The sequence below is a fragment of the Mugil cephalus genome, chromosome 17 (genome assembly GCF_022458985.1).
Source record: "Mugil cephalus isolate CIBA_MC_2020 chromosome 17, CIBA_Mcephalus_1.1, whole genome shotgun sequence".
Classification (NCBI taxonomy): Eukaryota; Metazoa; Chordata; class Actinopteri; order Mugiliformes; family Mugilidae; genus Mugil; species Mugil cephalus.
The window spans coordinates 22,395,643-22,415,814 of record NC_061786.1 but is presented as its reverse complement, the minus strand read 5'-3'; the positions used below and the strand labels follow the sequence as shown (position 1 = coordinate 22,415,814).

At 43.8% G+C, this 20,172-nt stretch overlaps 1 protein-coding gene across 2 annotated transcripts in view; it reads right to left on the bottom strand.

The window, feature by feature from the left end:
* Positions 1-12,521, bottom strand: part of LOC125023979 (protein jagged-2-like) — a 51,148-nt gene extending 38,627 nt beyond the window's left edge. For both annotated transcript variants that reach the window (XM_047611587.1, XM_047611588.1), the window contains exons 1-2: positions 12,164-12,521; positions 11,063-11,386 (exon numbers count right to left, since the gene is read on the bottom strand). In XM_047611587.1, coding sequence (XP_047467543.1) covers positions 11,063-11,386; positions 12,164-12,232 — 393 coding nt within the window. In that variant the 5' untranslated portion in view covers positions 12,233-12,521. The remainder of the gene's footprint in view (positions 1-11,062; positions 11,387-12,163) is intronic.
* Positions 12,522-20,172: the final 7,651 nt, after the last annotated feature.

Genomic DNA, 20,172 nt, shown 5'->3' with positions numbered 1-20,172 from the left:
AAGTATAAAAACTAAGCGTCATCTTTGAACAGGAAGTTGTTTTTGGAAAAAAAACTATGTGGACACTGGGAATATTTCACTGTATATTATAATAAAGTCACCAATATTTAACAAATATAAAAGTGAACCTGGCTGTGCAAAGATGTCCTCAAACGAGTATTTGATAATTAGCGACATTATAGCTTTTTACTATTGATAGAACTTATGTTTGCATGTCGTACTAAACTAGAAAATTTAAAAAGTATAAATAAACAAGTTTCAAATGCAAAATCTGATGAGGTTTTGCACATTTTTGCACTTTTGTCACATGGAATAAATTCACTGAAATCATCACTATCATGTTTTTACACCCACTAGTATCTCGTTATGAGGATAAAAGTTTAAATGGATCAGAATAAGCTGCAACAAACCTAAAACTTAACGTCCACACATGAGGACGTATGGTCTCAGGAGGCTCTAGGTAACTTTTCCTTTCATGGTGACTGTACGAGGGAGAATTTATGTTTATGAACATATGTTGTGCAACTATTTGTCTTTTGGTCAAACTTTCATTAGCCTGAAACTCACAGAGACAGGTCAGATTCAGGTTCTGCCAAGATGGCGGCCGCCACAGACGCCACACTGAGCTTCAAAGACGCTCTTCAGGTGAAAATACAGAGTTTTCATCCATCTTCACCTGCAGTCAAGTCATAAAACTCATCAAAATAAGAAACTTTCCTCTTACAGGTTGACTTTTTTTGTGTTCTCTAAATTATCAGAGGAAGACTGCAGCTAACGTTAGCAACAAAATCGTTTTACATCAGAACCTGATGAAAAGAATGGTGAATAAAAGGAAATATGTGCCGTTATTCTAAATCTATTACCCAAAGAGGGAATAAAATCAAGGGGAATGTGCCTTTAATTGAAAACTCATAGCAGCAGGGAATAGTTAATGAAAAAGAATTGAAAAAAAGAAAAATGCTGAGACCCAATTAACAACTTTTCTGTAGTTGTGGTGAGAGGAAGAAAAAAAAAATCAAAAGCTGCACCAACACCTGTCACGTCACACCTGTTAGTCTATTGACATGAATAAAACATGTCGCTCCCGGCAGAGAGCAGCTCGGATGGTTAATTTAGCACGTTATTAACAGAACAAGCCCATCACCCCTCCGCCCGCCACCTCCTCCTCCTCCTCCTCCTCTCTAAGGAGGCCTCGCTGTGCCAGCCCTCTCCCCCGAGGAGGCTTCGTTCAGACAGCAAATCTAGTCTGAGCTAATCTAATCAGGTCTTTATTACTGAGCTGCAGAATGGTGAAATGACCCAGTTCACTTTTCCCACACCAAAACGCGTGAAAAGCTATTTCTGTCGCTGCAGGTCACGGCGCCTCCTCCTCCTCCTCCTCCAGCGACAGAGAGGAATTCTGTGAATTAGTCTCTCATAGTAAATCCGTGCAGTGAAAGTACGAGGGAGAAAATACCGCCTTAAATCCATTAGCGCTCTGATTCGGTGATATAACAGAAAAGAAAGAGGGCTTGTTTGTTTCTCCGCTTTTCATCTCCTGCAGGGAATGTTGGACCTTCTACAATTTATTTGTTTGACTCTAAACAAAGTGGTCGGAAAGTCACAGCGTGTACGGAGATAAAATCTGATTCAGGTTTTATTGCCTCTTCGTAGAATAATCAGACGCTGGAATCTGCTGCACGTTGAGCACATATACCAACCGCAAGTCGGGAACATTTCCTCTGCTTTGCGGCGCTATCTTGTCGAACAACCACAGTCAGTCATCTCTGGAACTCAGGATCAGTTCAAGGTGTGCACAGGTATGGTGCATTTGGCTCTGAGAGAACGGGCTAATATGTGATTAATGGCAGGAATAAAATCTGAACTGAAAGAGTTTAGTATTTTTATTGGTGCACATCTGCATCTGTAAAAACGTCTTCTTGGTATTTAATACTTTAACATGTGCACAAATATCTTTGCATGCACGCTACTAAGAGCTGTGATCGGGTCCAAATGTTCTGCAGAATCTTCTGGTTGGATAACGGGCGGCAAACAAGAAACCCAGAGTCAAAGTCAGGGCGGCTACTCGCTGAGGAAAACCCGCCAGGTTTTCCCTTAAACTGACCAAATCTAATATTGAGCCAGAGTCACATGTCTTAAAGGAGTTGAAAGGCAGATGTGTAAGTTTCTGGAGCTGCATGCAACTCAACAAGATCAGGAGCTTTAGAGGAGTTGGTTCAAATGCATCACTGTCGAATGTTTAAGTTGTGTTAATTAACTTTTAGTTCGACTTGGAAACCTGCCTGTTTAGCTTCGCCAAAGCTTTCTCCTTCTATCCTACAGCTGAGTTTCATTCCCTGTTTGCAAGACGACTCAACAATCTTCCTGCAAACAACCTGTAAAAACAACTGTATCTCTTGTGCAACCTCACCTGCTACCAAAGCGCACGGAGGAGGAGAAGAAATGTGCAACAACTTTATTGGGCCGATGCATTTTGGCTTTTCCTCAGAGTCACCGGTCGAACAGCCCCTGAAATGTCGTTATGTTCTCTTTCAATTATCCTCTTGGCAGCGTGTGCTTTTAGGTGAGCCTCGACGGGAGGCGGCTATAAATTCCTAGCTCGGCGCTGAGTGAGAAGACAACACCTGAAGCAGGCGTGAATACCAGATTCAGCGCGTCGCTCCCCAGAGAGGCCTTATGTAAACGCTCTCAAATCCGCCGCTGACACTCACCCAACGCAGCTGCCCTCCTCTATCTGCGCTTCTTTCTGTTTCCATTTCTCTGTAAGCTCTCGTTTCTCTTCCGTCCCCTCGGCCTGTCTCAATAACTCAACATCTGGGCACAAAAGCTCAGGTGTGAAAGTCATTGTTCCTCCTGAAAGGCGCAGCCACAAAGAGGTTAAGTCAGCCCTCGTTTCCAGAGCAGAGCCAGGAAAGTGATATTCACGCCACGGGAAAAAAAAACCCTGAACGACTCGTTCAACACTGACTCCACTCCACAACGAACACAGGTGATTGTTTCAAACGTGAAGCAGAGCAACATAATCCTAGATCCCCGTTTAACAGAGAGAGTCTATGGCGTCGGAACACTTTGGCCGCAGAGACGTACAGTTGTCGTGCAAAAAGAGGAAACGACGATGACTTCCTCACTTGCTCTGCAGGTTTCAACTCTCGCTATCAGGGTCGATCCAGGCACTTTTACAGTGATAGGATCTGAATCGAGCTTCAGTCAAGTCTGATCTTTTGTAGTTATTTATTTTAGGTCTAACATAATCTAAAACCACATCCCTGTAGCTTCAAAACTTCTTCTGTTTTAGTGGCAACAACAACAAACACTGAACGTTTAAAAGAAAAGTCGGGGAGGGTTAAGGGAGTTCATGGCAGCGTTGGAGGACCAGAGGAGGTACAAGCTCCTCTCTCCACACGGCATCAGCTTAGACGGAAAGAATCACTGGACTGAATCCAGGAGAAGACAACGAAAGACAGTTTGAGGATCTTAAAGTTCCCCGACAACTCTAGCAAAGCTTATGGGCTCACATCAACACATGACAGGTTCCAGGTAGACTAAACCAGGCCGGTTCATCCATCACTCCATGACTAGTCCCTGCCTTCATCTGAAAAATGAGATCTATGAAGAAATCGGATGTCAGGTCGGGAAAAATGTGACTGGATTTACAGTCATCGTACGGGATTAGAGAGTGTCCCAACACGTATGACCTAGGTTTTTATAATGAGTCACATTTCCCCAGATATCCTGATTTATGTCCTTATATTCTTTCACGTTTTGATGTTACGAAATGTTCATTCATGCAGATGGATGACTGCGGTTGGCAGAAGATTTGCAGCGTAATCGATTTGTCAGACCACATAATCATCCATCATCTGCCCAGTTGCTGAAGCAGAGAGTGAACTTTACAGACGACTTCCGTCCTATCTGCTCATGTCTCGGACTTCCTTGTACCAGCGTTTGCTCAGATCCCCGTCCAGAAGACTCATCTGACTTCTCTGTCCTCAGCTACACACAGAGAGGGCAGAGATTTTAGAGGCATTATTGGTTCAGAAGTGAGTGTTGCAGGGGTTTCTCCACGAAGGGGAGGTTGGGTAACAGAGATTACCGACAGAGCATTTGGTCCCATAGTCAAGTTGAGAAACCCTCCTGAACCTTCACCCCATCCCCCTGGAGAGGACGGTTACCAAACACAGCAGGACGTCCATGATGAAGCAGCGTGCAGAAGAAGAACAAGAAGAAAGTTGTAGTCATTCTTGCTAGTTTGATTTCTTCAGCATACTTCGGGAGAGCCAAACGATGAGTCAGTGTGCGTCAATGCCAAGCGTGTTTGGAGTGGTTTCCTTGAACTCCAGAGCTTTAACTCCTTTGGTTTGGGTTTATTTATCCACAAGACGAAGGACAGTCACGTTCGAGGGTTTGGGCTCCTACTTTATGAGCACTTAACTGACGATAAACACCAAAGAAGAAGAAATATTACAAGTTAATGTTTCTGCCTCCACACACGTGATGTATAAAGTCACACCAGAAGTCTGAGGATCCAACAGTTCTCTGACAACCAGAGCAAAGTGTATCAGCTGATTAAGATCATGTGTTGTTGACAGAAGCTCCAGGACGAGAGGATTAGTCATCAGTATAGATGGGACATGGACCAAAGAAGAAGAAATATTATGAAACCTTTCATGCTAAGCATTACAACTTCATGTTTCTTGGGACCCAAAACATTGTTGGCATGCAACATAAACTCAGAAAGATCTTTCACCTGGTCCGTCTCGGTAGGTGTGAACACACCTTCAAAGCTAGCAAAACAAGCTAAGCTAAGGCAATACTCAAAATATGCAGCTGCAGGGAGTTGTCCTGGTATGGACAAGATCAACATGAGATATTAGGAGGTAAATAAATACGGGAACAATGGAGGATGTGGTCTCATATAACCTCTTTTTCTCTAAAACGGCTGAGAAATGAAGCTCACCTCACCTTTGCTCACAATGCATTTAATTTCCTCTGCTTCATCATGTTCTACGTTTCAGAGGAAAACAGTATCCTGCATAAACCTGCACACACATGCACTTTATGCTCAGACCCTTGACCAGATACTTGACCAGTTTGGGATCTAGTGAATTTAGAGGCCAGGTCAACACCTTGTGCATGTTTTTTTGAGTTGTTTCTAAAGTGTTTTTGCGAGTGTGTGTCAGGCTGCATCCTGCTGGGGATGGATGCTGCTATCATAATAGGACTTTAACTGGACAACTTAAGCTCATGCAAACGCGCTACTCCGACTAATATCGGAGTTCTCCTTTTTCGACTAAGACACCCAGATAATGAGATTGGTAATTGATTTTCTCTGGCATGAACTCAGAAGAAAAACATCCAAGAAAGCTGGTCGCAGAAGAAGAAGGTAAACAGATCCGGCAGAAGAACCACCTGAGGCCTAGCGCCATCTTATCTGCACCAGAAGTAGCGATATACATATTACGTAATAGATTTAAAGCTGAACTATTATCCATCTGGTTGTTGTTTGAAATGTCGCTCTATCTAAACTCCAGTTGTTTATTGTATGACGCAACAGGGTCGTATGGTACTCGTATCCATAGCAACCACAGTAATGCTTAGCATCACCCAACCAGTTAAGTGGAGGCAGTATCAGTGTGATAATGGGACGCAGAGGCAGATTAATGTTAAAAATAAATGGACTCTGTGGAAGGGAACGGTTCTGTGTCATTTGTGATTGTTGTGAAACAGTAATTCCACTTCGAGCTCAAACATTTCTCTGACAAGTCGAGTCAGCAAACTTCCTTTCACATGCTGTGTTCTGCTTCACCTTCACCTCAGCCTAGATTAACTCCTTTCACCTCACTGGGAGGACGCACGTAAAACCCAACCCATTAAGAATCGATCAGCCGGCCGGGCGGAGCAGCTAATCCCACGTTTACGCACCTTCCGACCGGAACCGGGTCATCTGACATGGAGCCGGCGTGGGAAAGGTGAGCAGATCCACCCTGACGGCAGTAAACCGCCGGGAAACTGAGCCGCCCTGCAGGCTTTTAGGGTTATTACTGACACACGGAGGAGGAGGAGGCTGGAGCGGACTTTGAAGTCATGCAACGTATGAAGAAAAGGGAAAACTGTGCAGCTCTGATGAGGTCAATTAAAAAATAAAACTCACAATGAGCGAGTCGGTAGCCTCGGGCCTCGGGGTTAATGATGCTCAGTCTGCTGCACAATAAATACGATTATTACTGAAGCTCAAACTCTGAACAAATATGTCTGGAGTGAAATATCTGTTTAATTAATACAGGACGTTTAAAATAAAAAATCGTCCAGAAAGGGTTTATGGTGCGAGCTCCCCTCTTCACACTACATTAACTTTGTAATAACAGTAAAATTCATAGTGTCTGTGATGTGATGGCTTTGTTTTCTTAGCAAAACAAATAAAAAAAGAAGATCAGGATCGGATCCGGAGGTGAAATATTGAGATATTTTAAAAAAGAACAGATGCTCTGGGAGTCAAATCAAACCGGTTTAAAGGAATCCTCTTATTTCAGACGACATTGTGAACGTTGTGTTTTTATTGTGTGCAAAATTAGGTGATTTCTATTCGAAAGCAGAAGCTAAAGTTATTTTCTTGAGTCTCGACACTCGTCATAACTCAACTCTTTGCCTCCAAATCTGGATTCCGCTCATTCCTCTCACTCGTCTTCGGTTCTCTTCTCCTGAAGTAATCAACCACGAAAGCTTCACCACACCGAGACGCAACTGCGCCAAGAAGGCACTCGGCAAATGAGCCAAATGAGCCAAACGAGCCGAACCAGCGGTGACGGCATCGAGGCGCAGGGAGAGGAAACCGCTCCTCATCCAACACTGCACTTTGCGATTGCTCAGTGATACTCCTCCGAGAGAGGTGATCTTCTGCTGGGTGTGCTGTAATCGTGGCCTGTTTTCCTAATGCTGTTTCACTAAAACATTTATTCTAGGAAGAGGAGGAGGAGGAGGAGGAGGAGGAGGAGGAGGAGGAGGCCTCTGAACAGCTGGTCTACCTCTGTCCTCGCTGCTCTGCCAGGCTCAGGGGGAAACTTGTGGCGAGAGGGGAGCAGGCTATGAAACTGAAGGAGTACGCACCCTTGATCCTTGATTTACTCACAGAGGGGTGATGGGAGGACAGCAGCTCTAAAAATACCCCATAAGGAGAGAGGGAGAAGAAGAAGGAGGAGGAGGAGGAGGAGGAGGAGGAGGAGGAGGAGGAGGAGGAGGAGAAGGAGGGCTGGGGTCTGGCCGAGCAGAAGAGAAGAAGGAATAAGTAAATCCTTGTTTTTGCTTCAGTCACTACTCAGTCCTAAAAATACTTCCCCCCCTCGTGACAGAAACCTCACAAGGAAACAGGATGGAGGTTTTCATTTATTTTGAACATCCCCCCCCCCCCCCCCCCTCCCTCTCTCGTCTTTCATAGATATAATGATAAAAAAAAAACACCCAAACAGCCGGAGGGGTTAACGTGAAGGGGAAACGATCGGCGGAGGGCAGAACAATGCTGCTTCGCGGCGGCTAATTCGTGTCAGGGCCAGTGGCCCAGATAGCGGGGGCCGGCCGACCGACCGAGGGAGGGAGTCCACTATAGCAGCACCAGAGGCTACAGGCCACGGCCCCCGCACAGAGACGCACTCCGGGAGCATCCATGCACAGGACAAACCAGGGGACGTATTAACTGATGGAGACATGTGCGTAAAAGACGTTCATATGTAACCAACTAGCAGGACTGGGCGGTTCAGACCAAAAACACATATGATTGTTTCAAACCGGACCGTTTTCAAAGCAGCGCTTCTAAACACACATGATGCGACTGTGTCACTGTGACGTGGTGAAGATGGAAATGTCTGAAAATGAAGCGGCAGAATGAAAAAACTGTCGGTTGTTTGGAGTTTTTTATGGGGACTCATTTCTGGGGACAGTCCCCGTTTTGCCCAAATTTCCGCTTTTTATGAATGAGAAAAAGAAATAAATGTTGCGTGCACACTACATTTATTACGGTAGCCGTTACAGACGTAGCAGATTAAACATGTTTAAATATGAATACATATGTGAAAATAAATGAAACCGTAACGGGTTTCTTCACTTCATCTTGATAACATTCATTTTATTTTATTTATTTTTGTTCTCTGAGCCGTTAATGTCCCCAGCAAACCTGTTTTACCACCAGTGTGGGATTATTCTACGATGCATGAATAAAATAAATTAATACCGTGATATATATTTGTGGTCACACCGCCCAGTCGTACCAACTAGTGGGAAAAGCTGCAACAACAGCTTCTCTTTTAATTACAGTCGGCAGAAAACTTGCAGAAACTTGTACATTAGTCATCTGGTCACAATCGCTGAACCGAGTGACGTGAATTCTTCTCTAAAAGCAAAATTTACTTTCGCCAGCTCACGCAAATGATGAAATCATTTCTCAACCAAAGATGACAAACAGCTTCTGGCTCCAGATTCTCTAATGCAGAGATGTGCAAATCAGACTTTCCAATGACGTACTGTAAATTAGAGTTAGGACTTTAATGACGACTGAAAAAGGAAAAGAGGCTTTGAGGTTCTTCTCGTGTGGAACCAGATCTCAGTTTGTTTGGAAGTGAGGACCAAAACATTCCTTCGTGATGAAGTTTATAGTTAAAGCTGTAACAATAACAACATGGACGCCTCCTAGAAGACAGGTGAGGAGTCGCTGCAGCAAACCAGCAGCGGTTCATCGAGTGAAAAGATGAAGCTCATGCTAATGTAAATAAAGTCCTACTGCAATGCAAAGGCTAACGCTAGCAGAGCAACAGTCAGTAACAGACATCAACTATTTGATAAAGTTATTAGAGTTTTAGCTTTAGAGAAACACCTGCTCCACTGTCCCATCTAACAACATACTGTGGAGAGCTATTAAATGCTACTGATGGTGCTGAGGTGCTGCATGTTTTATACAGACTATACATATCTGCAGCTCACAGTATGGAGCACATGAGCTGCCTGTTCTCAGCAAAATTCAGGTTTCAGGTCGAGATTTCATTACTTTAAACTGTGTTTTTATAACAGACGTCATCATTGATCAGTCAGATACATTCATCTATCACTGCAGAGCAAACGTGTCTCCGTTTGCTTCTGTAAATGTGGCTTTTTTTTCTGCAGGTTCCAGCAAACAGTCAGTTTATGTACTTATCTGTTCATATCAAACAAAATCTAATCAGCTGCTCTGAAAATATTTGTGCCAAAATTCATGTTGGCTATAAAGCAGAAGAAGAGAATTTCAAAAATAATTAACAAAGCAAAAAAAAAAAAAAGCCTCAGGTGCAAACTGAGGTGAGAAACTACGACTTTAACTGCTTTGACCTTCACAGCTTCATCAGAAGAAGCTGCTGAGCGCTGATACCCTCCTTCCTCTATCCTCCTCCTCCCCCCCCCGCCTCCCAGGCAGATAGTGGAAAATACTGACCCCCACACACGCCGAGCGAGACAATGACCCAATAACGGTCGGAGCGTGAACCTGAGAGGCGGCGAGGTAAAGGCATCCCCGGCCCAGATTGACCAGGGATCTTCACTTGTTTGAGTAGTTGGTGACACTGATATGCGCCGCCTGTGTCACACACAACTTAGTGGTAACCGTATCTGACCGCAGGGCCCCAACTTACTACTTCCATCTTCCCTTCTGCTGACAGCTGACCATGGGGAGTGATGAATGGAGAGGTCACGTAGCCAGGCGGCCACACAAAGCACCCCATATATAAATATATATATATTTATTTATATATATACATGTATATATGTATGTCCTGACATGAGCACACGGGCCTTTCTCTGCTTTTTGGCTGAATGTGGATAAACAACAGAATGATCTAACTGCACCTTTCAATGATTTCCAAATGATATTTAATGTTTTACTGTTGCAAAACATTTTTTATAGACCTTTTAGAATTCAAAAGATTTCAACATCTGACATATAAATCACAAAAAAAAAAAAAAGCTACAGATCCTCGGTTCTTGGAGCTAAATCCTCCACAGTGACACATTTATTTTTTTTTCTTTCTAACTGTTCAGCCCGAAAATTCTAGTTTGCTTAAAGCCATAGAATAATGTCCAACTCAGAAATCAACATGCTTTGAGAAATTAGCACAAATGTGTAGAACCGAGCCCAAAAGATGGAGAAACATCCAAAATAAATGGATGAAATCGGCTCCGTTGACGCATTGAGTGACACCTCAGCACAAGCTAATACTCTCACATTACAGACTTCATTCATGGCCCCACTGTCAACCCTCCTCCTCCCTGGTAGTCTGCTCCACTTTGACTCTAATGACAGAGGGCTCTTATTTTGACAGCTCACTCAGCTGTTGTGCGACTCAAACCTGTGGTTTCCTCCACAGAATGTCACTCTGACCGTCAAACCTCCCTGATACAGATCTGTGGGTGTAGCAGCAGTTTTCGTGGAGCTCTGATTGCCAGCACCGATCCACTTTCCCACGCTGCTTCTCCAAATAAGGAAGGAGAGCAGGCTTTGATTGGCCCTCGGCTTTGTTTGGATTAGATAATAAGTTACCTGCCACTTCTTAATCAGCATCCTTATCCCCCCCACCCCCCCACCCCACCCTCACCCAGCCCTCCAAACACTGGGCCCCCACCTCTTCCTTCAATCACTGAGTCCACACAAACAGCGGCTTGTTTGGTAACTCATCAAACAGAGACACAACTGCTCTGCTGCCGTGCGTAAAGGGCGTGCGTCATGCGCGCTCAGGGCTTTGGCTGGATCAGATACACGCAGACATTCACTCAACATTCACTCAAAAGCTCCACAGACGATCGCAGCGTCTCTCAGCAGATGATTCCTGATGTATAGATGTCAGAAGTTGCCAAACTGGGATGCGGGAGAATCAACGATCGGTGCGCAAAGTTACAGAAAACTGAGCTCATGCACCAGCAAAACATCCAGACTCTCACTTACAACTCTACATGTACGCATTTTTTAATAAAGTGTTAACATCCACGCAACCTTTCACGCAAATCCAACTTTCACAAGCAACCAACTAAACCAAGACAGTTTTCCACTTACCGGCCACGCAAACTGGAAGGGGATGATGATTTTCCCGGCGTCATGGTTCCGGTTCTGTCCGCTTTTCTGTCCGCTCTTGAACTGAAAAGTATTCCCACCTAAAACCTTGGTAGTTTCCGAGCCGTAGGTGCACGGTCCGCCGGTCGTGACCTCTGCTTGGTATTCCTTTAAACACACTCTGAAGTAGGTGTCGCACTCGTCCGCGCCGCAGTGGCCCTCCGCCGCGCTCTTGTCCGAGTCGCAGCAGTCGCCGCTCAGGAGCTGACCTTTGGGGTTCTTCAACGAAACCAACTGCAGCTCGAAGTAACCGGTGGACTCAGACACCTGAGCAGAACATGGGGCGGGAGAACGTGTTAGGCAGAACATAATCTACTTAAATTACTTTAAACGGTCATTTTATGCCAAATAGTGAGTTCGTTCTCATCTACTAGTGACTAATGCACGTATTTGAAGTAATTCTAAACCAGAGAGTGACCGATTTTACTAGATAGGTCACCGGTTGAACCCAACACTGGAATTGGAAACAAGTGGAATCGAGTCGTTTCTTCGCAGCGCGCAGTCGCTCTGCCCACTCTACTGTACATTCTGGCACCGCTGAAGTTCAGGGCTTGATAACAAGACTCTAATTTAGCTCACTCTGCGGATCAGGCTGCAGCCGCGCGGATACAGATATCCACCTCAACAAGACCCTCCGGTCCGAGGCATTTAAATCCTCAGGAGGCGAAACAACTCGACCACAGAGATAAAACATGACAGATTTGTCTCTGAACGCGGACTGGAAACAACTATTAAGCGCAACTAGAACTTTTGAGAGTAATTCACCATTGATTCTTTGATTAGTGGAAGTTTATTTCTTATGATCCTAAAAAGCTGACAGCTACGCACGTTCTGCTGCACAGCTCAGACATTTGTAAAACTGCAAACCGCAGTTCGTCTCCTGAAGGAAGCGCACATTTCGAAGTTCCACATCACATGAGTAACATGAGGCTGGAATTAAAACGCCTAAAAGAACATTTTTAAAAATGAATAAAAACCATCCAGGTGACTGATACGTTGAACCTCCTCCTCCTCCTCCTCTGAGATGATAAATAAAGTTCTCACCTCGACCCACAGCGTCAGGAGGAGACACACTAGCGAGACGCGGTGCAGTTTCCCCAGATTAGTCCACATGTCTCCGGCCGCTCAGTGTTGGTTACCATCAGGGAAAAGCGAAATATGTCTGTCTCAGTCAGTCAGAATAAGAGTGAAGAACGAGGGGATTCAAAATGAATGAATAAAGAAGCCTCCTGCTGTTGCGCACGGTCGCGCCGCTCCCCGGGATGCCCGCGGCTCTGGATGAGGAAAAGCGCACCGCTCACTGCTGCTGCTGCTGCTGCTTGGTCCACGGACGCACAACAAGACGCGCAGACTCCACTTCCAGCTCCGCCGCTCGACGCACTAAACAGCAGAGACGAGGAGCAGCGGCGCATCTCTGCTGCCCAAAGCCGGAGCCGGGCGCTCTGCGTGATGGACGGCTCAGCTCGGCCAATCAGAGGACAGCTGGGAGGAACGTTTGTGCCAACCTCAGCCAATCAGAGAGCGGGGCGGGACGCAGAAGGAGTGGAGAGAGGACGGCTGATGGATTTATTATCGAGGTTTGTTCTCCCAGGAGCGTGTATTTGTATTTTGTAACGACCCCAACAGTGTCAGCTTTCTTTTTCTTATTTTAAATACGCGGAGTTTTCTTTTTAAATAAATCCATATAAAAACACAACACTTTACTTTGGGAGCTTCTGTCAAAACTTCTAATAAAAATCAGTGTTTCTTTCTTTTTTGTTTTTTAAAAACCGTCCAGATCAAAGGGCTATAAATGAGAGCCATAAATAATACTTAAGTACATGCAGAGTGACCCTCACGCTGCCTCCAGTGAGGGACACCTGAGCTGCCGGACGCATTCAGGGATGTTAGCGCCCTCTACTGGAGCATCCACCACCACCAATGAATGAGGATGACAGGAGATTGAACGTGTCCGGGAGGCAGACTTGTCCTTCACAGAATAAAATACTGACACTACGTTCTGTCTCTCTTCATATAATTTAAAGAAAATTGAATTAGTATTCCATAAATATTCCAAATATTATCTTATTTCCCTAAATACACATTTATATTGATATTGTCCACATTATTTGCTTGATTCAGTTTTAGTTATTGTCTTATACTGCTTTATAAATGAAATTAAACAGACTAATTGGCAAACAGCTTAACATAAACACGCTATATTTTTAGAGCTGGTTGTGAAACTCCAATTAATGTCAGCTTTTCTGGAACGGATAGAAAATGTTGAAATGAACATCTGCGAGCTGCTCAGCACAATGGAGCCTTTCTTTTATTTACACACTTCGGGGTAATGTGGCAACACACGCCCACGTTTTAACACAGTATCACGATCCCAAACAAGCCCGAGAGTCCTCCAGGACTGCAGCAGCATGTTGAAGCAGGGTTCACACAAATGGGACAAAGTGCGGGATCAAAAACCCAGCGAGGTTTTTGTTGTTTTGTATGATCAGGATAATCAGTGAAGAATCTTTATTTGACGCACAACAAACTCAGTCTTGCGTCATCTTGAACCAACAACAACAAAAAGATTTAAAGGAACATTTACTTGATATTTGCTATAGAATCCAGCATTGGTACCTCGTCCTCGGTGGAGGACATCAGCTGTCCCTGCATCACATGTTCCAGCATCATTATCTGTGTTTCCATTTCATTTGGTAATTAAGGTAATTTGAAGTAAACTTGGATGTGCTTTCATTTACTTTTTCCTGGGAAACGATTTAATCTGGCTGCGTTTTTAGAAGGTGCTATAACATGTCTGTAATCACCAGAGGAAGAAGAGGAAGCAGCAGAAGAAGAAGCACTGGTCGTTCATTGGTCATGTCTCAGAGTGAAAGTAAGACAGAGATGCAGTTTTTTTTTTTCAATTGGTCAAGTTGTACTTATTCTTTCATGTCAGTTCATATCTAAAAGAAATGCAATGAGTAGAGCTCCCCCTGATGGCTGGATGCAGTGTAGGTCATAAGCCCCACCTCCTTCTTGCTAGTGGGCGGGGCTTGAGCCAAACTAAAACGCTAAAATACACCTGAAATTATTTTATTCAAGGACGGTTTCTGTCAGTTTACGTCGTTAATATAACACTGATGAATCAGAGAAGTTTAACCGCTCGATAAAGCGATCACGCGTCACCATGAGAGTAGGAAAAAATAAATATGGTGTAAACTCCTTGCAGGTAGAGTTTTAGAGCACGTAGTATTAACTAAATGAAGACATGAATCTGGAGGAAGTGTGGGCAGGGCATCCATAGCATGGCTCCGCCTTCAGACCATACTGATCAGAGTCTGGCTAAAAAGTAGCAAGATGGCACCGCCCACATCCCCGGGAAAACAGCTTCAGTTCGGCCAGTGCGAGGAAGTTGAGACGTGGTGTCCATATTTATATACAGTCTATGGTTCGACTTCATCAGAGTCCATCCATAAAAGACAATTCTTTTTTTGATAAAAACTATTTTGCACAATTGAGGAGCTCTATTAAATTTTGCTGTTTCCACAGATGCATAAGAATAAACTATGTGTCGTGCACTTGTTATTTCTGGACTATCTAATAAAATAAAATACAACATGAAGCTCTGCTCAAAGATCTTTGCGGGAGCTGAGCGTCCTCCCAGGCGACCAAGTACATGGGAATGTTTTTAGCTTTGTTTGTAGATATTCTAGTAAAAGTATGTCCTGTAAACGGACCTAGAGTAAAGACAATTAGGAGTGTGTGTACAAAACTGGCAGATGTAGAGATATTTCAGTCTGGACTAGCGCGGTTAACTTGCTTCCATCCTTGATGTTAGTACCTAGCGCGGCTGCGACCTCAGACAAACACATTTACTTATCGTCCGGAGTCTCAAATCGTTTTCTAGGACATTTATGGCATTTAACGGTTAAAGATTTCTCAGCATGTGTGAAAACCTTGGTAATTTGTTGCTTCCACCGTGCAGAGAAGATTTCCTGTCGCCCTCTGTAGCTGTAGGCTGAGGTCCATTTGGGTAAATGGGGTGAATCCAAGTCGCCTCAGATCAGACAGCCGGGGCCATGGGAGAGTTTAATAAGACAGCTGTTCCTCTGCGAGCGGATCTTAATGCTGCAGCTCGAGCTGCTGCAGACAGTGGATCAGTCCTGCAGGCCGCCCGGCCGTTCGGCCGCCCGGCCGGTCAGCTGCAGGATGGAGGCCGACAGGTGGCCTCTGACACCCTGCAGCAGATGTTTCCTCCCGGGGAGGCAGGTGCAAACACACACACACACACACACTCCAACACACTCCAACACATTTGCGTATATGTGAGTCACTCACATGCCTTCACACAAACACAAAAGTCTTGTGTTCACCTCTTTGCGACATCTCTTATCAGCGGCGATAAGGAAAACTGTGACAGGCTGCTCAGGGGGAACACGCTGAGGAAGTTATGAGTTTAATTAGCTGCAAAAAAACACAAGTAGAGTTCATGTGTTGCAGATCAGACAGAACCACATCTGGATCCTGTGCTTGATATGAATATTACCACATTTCCACTGTTGCACTACTTGCACAACATAGTGTCTTTATTTATTTATTCATGTGCTTACTGCATTCATACTTATTTGATCAATAAATCAATAATCACATATATCTGTCTATTATTAAGAGCCTACAGATGGAGTTAATTGAAATACTTTGTTAATAATCAGTGAAATTCCTCTGAGGATGGAAGCTTTTATCTCTAAAATATAGAAGAAGCTTGTTTCAAAATCTGGATCATCACCAGTGGCAGGTAGAGATCCATTAGAAACTGACCACCTGGTGGCGCTGCTGCTGATTTACACACAAACTGAGATCAGATCTCAGGTGCTGGCTGGGGACACGTGTGGAGACACATTTTAATTAATACCTGGCGTCAGCACACGAACTCTAAATACTCAGAACTCTGAGGTGCTTCACCATCGTGATTATGTGAACAGCATCAACTTGCTCGCTCACGCCCTCCTTTTGTATTTATTAGCTCGACGAGAGGTCAAAAAGGCAGCGTAGCTTGGTTACAGAAAACATTTGGATTCATCATGGCATAAAAAAACGCTGATTGGCTCAACGCACAAAAGGCTCCTTTTTCATCTTCATCTGAACGTTTTAATCTGTTAAAATATTTCCACAGCAACATCTGGACATGTGATCACCGTGACTCAGGAGAGGTTAGCTCTGTTAGCTCTTTCATAGCTAACATTAAATCTTCCTAGTGTCCTAGTCCCCGCGCAAAGCTAGCTAGCTAGCCTCTCAGCTTATAGCAGCTCTTCCTAGCCTCCCAGCTAGCAGCAGCTCTTCCTAGCTAGCTAGCCTCTCAGCTAATAGCAGCTCTTCCTAGCCTCCCAGATAGCAGTAACCCTTCCCAACTTCCTAGCCTTCTAACTAAAAGTAGCTCCTCCTTGCTTCCTAGCCTCTTAGCTCACAGTAGCTCTCGCTAATATATAGCCTCTCATAGCCTCTCAGCTAACATTAAATCTCCCTAGCTTTTCTAGCCTCTCAGTTAGCAGTAACTGTTCCCAGCTTCATAGCCTCCCAGCTGATAGTAGCTATTCCTAGCCTCCCAGCTAGCAGTAGCTCTTCCTAGTTCCCTAGCTTCCCAGTTAATAGTACCTCTTCTTATCTTCCTAGCCTCTCAGCTAATAGTAGCTCTTCCTAGCTAGCTAGCCTCTCAGCTAATAGCAGCTCTTCCTAGCCTCCCAGATAGCAGTAACTCTTCCCAACTTCCCAGTCTTCTAACTAAAATTATCTCCTCCTTGCTTCCTAGCCTTTTAGCTCACAGTAGCTCTCGCTAATATATAGCCTCTCATAGCCTCTCAGCTAACATTAAATCTCCCTAGCTTTCTAGCCTCTCAGCTAGCAGTAGTTCTTCCTAGTTCCTTAGCTTCCCAGCTAATAGTAGCTCTTCCTAGCCTCCTAGCATCTCAGCTCATTGTAGCTCTTCAAAAGCTCGTGTTTACAAAAGTGGCGATCAGTTTGAGTTTTAATCATCCTGGTTTCAAATAAAGATGAACTTCCTAAAAAGGTATTTAAAGCGAAAATCCAAAAAGGATTATTTTGCACAGCGCATGCAAGACCTACTGCACATGTTGACTGATGATTCTTTTAGATGGAAGAACACAACAACCCCCCAAGAAAGTCTGTTTTCATATTCGGGATACGAATGCTTGAAGGATTAAGAAATTCAGCAGGAGATAAAGAACCATCTCGCATTGCTGGGGCCTCTAATGCGGAACAAAGACTAAACAAGAGGCCGGCTGAAGTCTACACACACCTATCTGATGTGAGCCGCAGCTTAGATGAGATGCTGATGTTTACGAGCAACACACCACATCCAACACCACTCCTCGGAAATAAAACTTTACCAAAGTTTATGGATTATGACGAAAAGGGAGGATCCTGCTTGTTTCTTCTTTGAATGTCTGTCCCACAATCCTTCACATTAATCAGACCCGGTGATTAAAGTGATTGCACCGCTGACTATTATACATTACGATGAAATATTATTATCTCATTATCATTAGCTGTGAGTCAGCTCTGCAGCGCAGCATGTAGCTACGTGCACAGAAAGAGAGTTTATTTTACCTTCTTATTACTTCACACAGACTCACTTAGTCAGACTCGTCCTTCAGAAACGTCATTTATGTGATAATTAATGTAATGCTGGATTTACGCTAACACACTGAGGAAATGTTTCAAATGAGCCGATTTAATGCTGTAATGATGTAACGTTGCAGCCGATTCATATCAGAATATGAGTCTGGTAACACTTTGATTTTTTCATTATGGGGCTTCATTCAACCAATACATGGACAAAAACATACTCCTGCATCAACTGGAGACGTTTGGTTGTAAACAAATCCGTCCGATGCCGGAGCATCATTAGCTCCAAACGGAGGGACAACTCTGGGCTGGTTTCCAGGCAACGTGATTTGGGCAATGGACAGAAATATGAGACTGAAAATAGATCCTTAGAGACCTGGAGACGTATTCAAAGGGAATAGAACCTTTGCTCCTTTGTGATGATTGTAAAGTTTTTGATAAAGAAGCTTCACAGACGTCTCCATTAAAAGCAACATGCAACAATCATTACTGTGCACTTCAATACCCTTTGTGTATATGGCAATACTTGTATTTTTTTTTATTCTATTCTATTTTATCTTATTATTTATCTTTTGTACAGTCGTTTATTTTTCTGTCTCTATTTAAGCTATTGCAAACTGCAGTTTCCCCACTGAGAAACAAATACAGGTTTTCTAATTCTGGCTGTAGCAGAATCCTCCCTAAACCTCCTCCCTCTCCTTCCAGGCTCATATATATATATATATTTATATATGACATAAAATTATTGGCCAACTTTTAACAAAAGAAGTTCTGGAGTCTCTCTGGACCAATCAGATCGGGTGGGCGGGGCTTTGTGCAGTGATGGACAGATGAGTTTAATTGGAATGGCTCTGATTGGTTTTCTTTGAACTGATTGAAACACACTGGATAATTGGATCCAGATGGTGCGTTCAATTAACCTTGTTCGTCTGAAAACTCAACGGCCGCGTCCAGAAAAGCTCCTGCTTTATCTGGATATAACTTGGTGCAAACTTGGTGTGTTCAATATTCACATTTGTTGAGTGCAGAATGAAATTAAAGGTTTTTTTAAAAAAATTCTTAATATTAACTGATATTATTGCTATAAACTAAATCTAGGCTATTTAACCTGAACAAATTGTAAACGGAACAGATAACTTTTTACTGTTATTATTAACAGTGATGAAATCTAAAGACCACACGAGGCACAAATTTATACAAATATTCAAAAGGCACAGTTTGCCACGATGGTGTTTGGTTCTGTTTTGGTTTTACCAGGCTACTGTTTTTAGCGGTTGTTAGCGGCATGAAAAACGTATGAGCATGAGGAGAAATACTGTCTGTACGACCGAATGAATGCAACAACAGTGACAGTGAGAAAATTGAAATAACTGATCAGACTCTGGTGGCACCGCCTGCATCCCCAGGAATGCGGTGCCAGTTTGGTCTACAGTCATACCACATTGCATATTATCATTCCTGCTTTTCATATTAAAGAATGGTCCAACAGCGCAGTGGGGGTTGTTTTCATTTGCCTTTTCTTTGCTTCTCCTCAAATCCTGTTGCATGCAAAGGAAGAATCATGACAACAATATCTGTCCATCAATGAAGTGAAAAGCGGACGTGTAATTAACACAAAAGACATAAAGGAAGGAAGAATTTGTCTGCACGGTTCCATCTACAGATCCTGCACCAGATCTGAGGTTTCACAGGTCTGAATTCTGCAGATGTGACGCTACTACAAATGAACACATGTCCTGTAGCTTCTCTATTTCCAAGCATTAGTTTTAGTAAGAGATGTTTGTGGTCTGAGAAAGGTTTCGGTGGCCACCACCTGCAGCAGAAAATGTCCCGGGAATCTTTTCATTTGAAGAATGTTTTCGTTTCTATTCGAAGCCGAGCCAACGGATTCTGTCACGAGAGCGCGGCCGAAAGAATCAATGGAAAAATAAAAGATCTATTGAACTTGTGAGCACAAGAAAAGAGCGGCTCTCTCATGCCAAGCGATAAATCAGTTTCACTTCCTCAAATGTATCTGCCATTATTACAAAAGGCCTGCGCAAGCATCAGCGACTCCCTCGTGACAGTAGCATTAAATCACTTCTGCACATATCTTCATTTTCCTCTGAACCAGGAGCTACTGCTTTATTTATTTTTTTTTTTTTTGTTTTGTTTTCAGGAACGACTACGACCACAAACAATGGCTTTCACCTTCACCCAAAGCTTCTGCACACAATGTGGAACACGGCAGCGCACAAACAGGCCGAGGGCTGAGGGAGCTGCCATGGAAACGTTTACAAGTCCCGTCCTGAAGAATGCAAACAGAACTGAGTAGAGCTCTTATCTGACAAAAGAGTAAACTTTAGACAGTCCTGTTGCAGCTTGCCTGTGTGGTCTTTCTACTACAACGCAGCACAGTGCGGGATCGTTTTCTCCAAACACACGATTGTCTT